At 34.2% G+C, this 7,473-nt stretch overlaps 1 protein-coding gene across 1 annotated transcript in view; it reads right to left on the minus strand.

The window, feature by feature from the left end:
- Window positions 1-7,473, minus strand: part of LOC107664597 (integrin alpha-3-like) — a 41,350-nt gene that overhangs the window by 8,013 nt on the left and 25,864 nt on the right. The window contains exons 7-18 of the mRNA XM_016455206.1: window positions 6,662-6,794; window positions 6,335-6,471; window positions 5,290-5,370; window positions 5,085-5,152; window positions 4,869-5,005; window positions 4,222-4,368; window positions 4,043-4,140; window positions 2,511-2,670; window positions 2,093-2,170; window positions 1,827-1,906; window positions 1,620-1,697; window positions 1,299-1,401 (exon numbers count right to left, since the gene is read on the minus strand). Of these exons, the coding sequence (XP_016310692.1) occupies window positions 1,299-1,401; window positions 1,620-1,697; window positions 1,827-1,906; window positions 2,093-2,170; window positions 2,511-2,670; window positions 4,043-4,140; window positions 4,222-4,368; window positions 4,869-5,005; window positions 5,085-5,152; window positions 5,290-5,370; window positions 6,335-6,471; window positions 6,662-6,794 (1,300 nt within the window). The remainder of the gene's footprint in view (window positions 1-1,298; window positions 1,402-1,619; window positions 1,698-1,826; window positions 1,907-2,092; window positions 2,171-2,510; window positions 2,671-4,042; window positions 4,141-4,221; window positions 4,369-4,868; window positions 5,006-5,084; window positions 5,153-5,289; window positions 5,371-6,334; window positions 6,472-6,661; window positions 6,795-7,473) is intronic.

A 7,473-nucleotide genomic window follows, 5' to 3' on the forward strand; every position in this document is an offset into this window, starting at 1 on the left:
ATCTCCGTTTGCATTGAACTTTCAGCTTCGTAACGTTGCAGATATTGTTTATGCTCAAACAGCAACATTACACACTAACTAACGTTAAAAAAGTGAAATCGCAATGAACCACCCCTTTAAAACTGTTGCCGCGGGTTGTTTTTCATGTCCGCGGGTTGAAGCGACACCAATAACGCGATATTTAGCCCCTGATATGCTAATTTTACCCAGGAGCACTGCCAAAAAAAACTTGCATTTTACCCCCCGGAATGTGATTTTTAACGGGGACCCCCCTCGAAACGTGACTGAGCTAGTTTTGAGTAGCAATTGGCCGGGTTTTGTTGTGAAAGCCTGGCAACCCTGACGGCTTGATAGATGGTGCATCTAAGTTTTCTCTTTACGCTCTTCCAGGAACACTATTTGTCTGTAAGTGACTGAAAGATATTTTTTCATATTAAGAAAGTGTCATTGTTGCTTTCAGAAATGTATAATTTACCTGCCAGTAGTTTATGTTTTGTGTTTAGCTTTTTATTAGTGTATTTGTATATTGATATGTCTATTTTGTTCTGTATTTTCAGTTTTACAATATAAAAAGGGAATAAAGGAAATTTCAATTAAACCCAGGAAAAGTTACACCTTGAGTCATTATTGGAGTTTCATCCCTCATGTTAGCTGCAGAGCAACACATCCTGAGCACTGTATAAAAATAGTAAGCAGCACAACTGTTTTTAAAGGGATAGTTCACCCAAAAATGAAAATTCGGTCATCATTTACTCATCCTCATGTCGTTCCAAACCTGTATGAGTTGCTTTCTTATGTTGAACACAAAAGAAGATATTTTGAAGATTGCTGGTAATCAAACAGTTGGTGGTTGCCATTGACTTCCATAGTATGTTTTTTTCCTACTATGGAAGTCAATGGCAACCACCAACTGTTTGATTACCAGCAATCTTCAAAATATCTTCTATGTTCAACATAAGAAAGCAACTCATACAGGTTTGGAACGACATGAGGATGAGTAAATGATGACCGAATTTTCATTTTTGGGTGAACTATCCCTTTAACACTGAAGACTGGAGTAATGGCTGCTGAAAATTCAGCTTTGTCATCATAGGAAAGTTTTAAATTGTAATACTATTTCACAATATTACAGTTTTTTACTGTATTTTGGATGAAATAAATGAGCATATGAGACAACAAATGTGGATTGGATCAGATTTGTAAAAAAAAAAAAATTTCTAACTACAATCAGCTAAAAGATACACCAAAATAAAAACCATTTTTGGTGCGTGTCTGAAGAAACCTAAAGCCACACTTACACGAAACACAAACTCCAGCGGACTCCCCACATCACTGGTGCTGCTCATGGCAGATTCACCAATCACACTGCCACTGAACGTCGTGTCAATCACTTGTTTTTCTCTGAACATGACAGAAAAAAAAATGTAAATCACAGAATCAAAAAGATTTTTATCATCAGGACTGTTTTTGTTGTATGAGGGACATTCAAAAGTAAAATGTTTTGCTTCAAATTCGCATTTGATGAACTTTTGTGTTTTAACATGCACAGATGAATCATTTATTCATTGTAAATGTTCGCATTTTTTTCTTAATTTTAAAAAACATATCAAAGTACGTACAGGGAAAAGGTAGTGAGGACCGTGTTCTTCACGTCGAGAGTGACAGGAACAGGATCCAGATCCTTCTGCTCACTGATACTGAAGACAAACACAATACAAATCAGCTTAAAAGAAAAGGCCCGCAGAAATGCTTTAGCTCAACACTGTGCACTGAGGGAAACTGTATACTGTATAAACAAGAAACCATTTTAGTTAGTCCAGACTTACGTGGAGAGCTGAAGCTGAGATTCAATCTTCTTTGTGTAAAGTGTTACACCAGAAGTCTCAAAGATGATTATCAATGAGGTCTGTGGAGACGGAAATCAGGAGTCAGAGCAAATTAGCAAAACAGATCAGCTGTACAGTCTGATTAGCTGAGTTCATTCAAATGGCCCGTGGAAAATGAGTCATTGGAGATGCTTTTTTAATTAACACGCAAATCCTCAGAAAGGTCACATATTGGACTCGTTTTCAGTAAGAAAACAGACTGCTACCTTCTGATTGCTTTTAAATGGGTTTCCCAGATCGCATATCACAGTCTCGTCTGCGCTGCACTCAATATCTAAACCAGACTGTAATAAAGACAAACCAAGAAAGATGAGAACAGCATTGAGAACACTGAAATTATATAATTAGTAAGAGTTACTAGAGAGAGTCTCTAATAGAAAGTTTATTTCAGTTTTTAGTAAGTTTGGTAATATAATATAATATAATATTATTTAATTCAACTGGAAAATCAAACAGGAAATACAGGAGAATTGTATTGCTCAAATGTAGCTCTTTCATAGCTCAACCAAGAACAATTTTTTATTTGAGATATTACAGAGCTCTTCTTTGTGATTTTTCTTTTCTGAGGGATGTAGCCTGTGGAGGTGAGATGAAGAGTGAAAGAGTGCCTCCATGTGGACTCACCAAAGTGCGCACTCCTGAGTATTTGAGTGAGGGGGGAATGCTGATGCTCAGCATGGCCTGATGGGCGTCCTCGGCCTCCTGCCTGCCTCCATCCGGCATGTTAGTAACATCCACCATCATCACCAGCTTCTTAATGCTACTGTTGAACTCTATAGTCTGACTGTGAACAAACCAGCATATCCCATAATTCCCATGTGCATTTAAACGTTAGTTTTGAAGAAGACAGTAGCTTGTAAAATAAAATTAAAATAAATATATTTCTATCATGAGAACTCTCGGAGGATTTTAGCATGGTAATGGATATGACAATGTTAATGTATTTGGTCTTGGCGGAATAGATCTGCTACGCTGCTGCTGCTGTTGGTTATTGCTGTATTTGTAGCTCATTGCTGCTGCAGGCAAGTACAGGAACTTGCTACTGCCAATACATAAGCTGATATGGTGCTGTGAGTATTTAAGACATACTGCTGCTGCACAAATAGCATATAAAATAACCCGTAGCAGATCTATACAGGTGGAGCTGGGGAAGGTGGAGGGTTTCAGAGGAACTCTGAAAGCGTGCTGCAATGCTCAAGCGAATGCTAATCAGCCATTTAAATGTAAAGCAGCAAGCTCATTGGCTGTGTATGCGACGGGAACCAATCAGCTTGTGACAAGCTGTTTAGTGCTAAGAATATCATCAGTTACGTTAAGGACCCATATCCTGCGCCATCTAGAGTTTCATGACAGAACTTGATATTAAAACTTTTCTTTTTATATAAATAATTTTAATTTGATTCCAGGTGCTGCTTTCATGTCTGTCATATCTCTCTGTGGTGTGTTTCTTTTATCACGTAATTTCACAAAATAATTCAAGCACAAAATATAATAACTTAATTATTTTTTCCAATAAAAGTTTCCAATATGGAATCTGATGGTGCAAAAAAATCTAAATATTGAGAAAATCACCTTTAAAGTTGTCCAAATGAAGTTCTTAGCAATGCATATTACTAATTAAAATGAAGTTTTAATATATTTACAGTAGGAAATTTACAAAATATCTTCATGGAACATGATCTTTACTTAATATCCTAATGATTTTTGGCATAAAAGAAAAATCTATCATTTTGACCCATACAATGTTTTTTTGGCTATTGCTACAAATATACCCCAGCGACTTAAGACTGCTTTTGTGCTCCAGAGTCACATGTAATGTAATGTAATATAATAACATTTGGTAAGTGGCCAATAATTTACATAATAACAATATAATATAATTTGTAATAATTTAATATCTTTTATGACATTTTTTAAAAATATCTTTTTCAGGTTTTAGACTTCATTTATTACAACTATTTTAACTAAATAGTTTTTAAGTGGCCACAATATAGTAAACACTATATGAAGCATTAGATTTATGAAAAAGCCCACCGAAATTTAATGATAATAACTGAATTCACTCAAAAGACCTCTGAACTTAAATGTGAATAAATGCAGTTTGTGTACACATTTTCTTCCGTCCACATTCACTAGTTTTCCTGCAGCGTACTCACCTGGGGAAGGGAATGTAATTCTCATCAGCAAATTTGGCCTTGAGCTGCAGGTTACTGCTACACGTGTTGTCAACACCACACTCCTTATGAAAGTTAATCTGAGGACAAACACACCAAAAGCACTCTCAAGACTCACATCGACAGAAACCTTCAGGCAGAGGTTTCCCTTTGGTTTGTACCTCGGTTTTGTTGGTCAGGATCTGCTGGCCGCTCAGCACAGGGAAAGCGTCCAGACTCTGCAGTGTTTGCGGTGCTGCTGCTTTCTGCTCATTCAGAGACACGTTGAGAGTGAACACTATGGGCTGAAGTTTGTCCCTCACAGGAGTCTAGAGAGGGAAGAGAGAGAGAGAGAGAAAAAACGTCCTAAAACAATCCTATTGCTTCTTTGCATTCACTAAAGACAGATTACTGGATCAGAATGGCATACTTATCCTATGCAAATGTTCTACACACATTAAAGAAGTTATTATATATGCATTATATATGTTGGTTATATATCCTGTCGAACTCATCAACAACAAACAAACAGAATAAATAAATAAATTAAATCAAATGAGTTGCCAATACTTTATTTCGCAATAATGACTGGCTAACTGTACATTAAAGTATACTATACTATACTATACTATAATATAAAAGAAAATATTTTTGTATGTTGCAAATACTTTATTTTGCGATAATAACATATAACATATAATAACAATAACATATAAAACACTTGCAATTCCTGTATTACTATTATATCATTTGTATTATTACAAATGCAATGTCCTCACTAATATAGTGAAACAAATGTGTGTGTGTGTGTGATCAGGTGGTCTCTCACATTAACAGAAAGTTCCAGCTCTTGACATGCGGGAGCGGAGAAAGACAGCAGGCCTGTAAATGTGCTTTGCTTGTTGTCAAGGAAACGAACTCGGGCGCCACGGCGATTCGGGTCAGCGTCTACTGTGTACTTCACAGCTGATGCAGAGAGAAACAAACACACGGTTAGTCCAATAAAACACAGACCAAACACTCCTGAAGCAGGCGCTCCACTTACTGATGTCCTTCTTGAAGGCTGTGTTTCCAGTGCTGAGATTGTAGCTGAAACACACCTTCACCTTTATGCTACAAAAAAAAATCACATTTAATTAATTCTTTTAAAAAGTACTACAGGACAAGTATAATATGATACATTTATGACTAAATTATATTGAAAATCAAATGCTTAAAATATTTGTTTGAACAGAAACATGTCCTCTTACCAGGAATTAACACACTGGTTTGGACTCACAATCTTTGGCTCTACTGTAAAGTTTTGGGAGAGGTGGATGACCGGACGAGCCCTGAAAAAACACCCATCAAACATCACTGGTTTGGAGGTTAGCTTGCAGAACAGATTGATTGATTTAAATGCCGGTGACCAGCAGGGGGCCCTACAAGCATGCAGGGACCACATATTTGTTAGGTGTTGATGCTGGTTACAGAAAGTACGTCTGCTGGTTGCTTGTTGCTGCTTGCTAGCTGTTATTATTATAAATCATCCATTAAAAACCAATCAATCAATCAAATAACTATATAAAATACAATATGCACATACATTTATCATTAGATGTATTTTTTATTTATTTGCAAATATAAATTATATAAAAAATAATATACAAATTAATAAACAACAACAACAATAATACATTTTGTAGAGAGATTCTTACATAGGCGCAATTTATATCTATAATAATATTAATAATAATAACAACACATATTCACTAGTTCAACTAGTTAATAGTAAGAATTAATGTACTAATTATTTTAATTATTATTATTATCAATGTATTTATTTTTAATTTATTTGTAAATAAATAAATCTAAATTATAGAAAATAAAATATGTAACAAATAAATATTATAATAGTAATAGTTATAGTAATAATACATTTATTTTTTATTTATTTGCGAATACAAATAAATAGAAATGAAATCAAATATACTAAATTAATAAATAAAATGTATAATAATAATAATTATAATAAAATGTAATTTTGTAGAGAAATTTTTGGCCACAAAAATGTGCACAAAGGCACAATTTATATTTGTCTATAAAGCAAGATTCAAGCACTAAAAAGATTTTTCAGATCACGAGAAACATACATTCACTCAAGTGTCTCCACACTTTTGATTGGAAGTGTATGTGTGTATATAAAATCTGTATTTGTATATTTATGTGGCTTCTGTGTTTGGAAAAAGAATCGTTGAAAATCCCTCTGAATAACATGAGCATCTATAAATGGCAAACACTGCTGAAAGACTGAACCTCAAGAGAGCGATGCGGTCATCCATGGAGCCCACCAAAATGTCAGGATAATCATTTCCATCCATATCCAGTCCTCCACTGAGAGAGTAGCCGAACGTCTGAAAGTCACTGGGACCTAATGATTTCCCCTCGATCACCTAAGAGAAAGTCACATTACCCATTCAATCACCCTCTTCTTATTCTCAAGGTCCAGATATGGTTGATTTATGTATGATCACGCACTTATCAATGACATGCAACAGTAGGTAATTGTAGAAATGTCACCCACAAATCTTAAATATATATTTCCAAAAGTGTTCCATATAAATCCCAAGATGCTTGCTTTACCTGGCTGGGTTCCGTAGTTATTCCATTTTTGCTTCCCATCCATATAAAGACTTTCCCAGAGTCTTGGAACGGAGCACCAACAGCTAAATCTGAAGACACAAACACCAGAGCAACATGATTAACCCTCCATGGCCTCCAGATGGCAGCATTATAACACGAATTACATAATACACTACCATTCAAAAGTTTTTATGCTCATCAAGGCTGCATTTATTTCATCAGAACTACAGTAAAAACAGTAATATTCTGAAATATTATTACAATTTAAAATAACTGTTTTCTATGTGAATATGTGTTAGAGTGTAATTTATTCCTGTGATGTAAAGCGGAATTTTCAGCATCATTCCTCCAGTCTTCAGTGTCACATGATCCTTCAGAAATCATTCTAATATACTGATTTACTGCTCAGGAAACATTTCTTATTGTTATTCATGTTGAAAACAGTTGTGCTGCTTCATATTTTTGTGGAAATCATGATTTTTTTTTCTTTGATAAGCAAGAAGTTAAAAAGAACAGCCCTTATTTAAAAAAGAAATATTTTATATATATTTTATATATCTTATATATCTTTTCTGTCACTTTAATCAATCAATAATGAATTTAATGCATCCTTGCTGAATAAAAGCACTAATTAATTTATTTTTTTCTAATCTAAACTGAAATCTACGATCTAAATTTAAAAATCTAAAAATCTTATTGACTCTAAAATTTAGAATAGTAGTGTATTTTTGTATTTATTTATGTATAATGAATTTAATATATTTATATATATATATATATATTATATTTAATATATTATAATATATTTATTT

The sequence above is a fragment of the Sinocyclocheilus anshuiensis genome, unplaced genomic scaffold (assembly GCF_001515605.1).
Source record: "Sinocyclocheilus anshuiensis isolate Anshui unplaced genomic scaffold, SAMN03320099.WGS_v1.1 scaffold287, whole genome shotgun sequence".
NCBI classification, from domain to species: Eukaryota; Metazoa; Chordata; class Actinopteri; order Cypriniformes; family Cyprinidae; genus Sinocyclocheilus; species Sinocyclocheilus anshuiensis.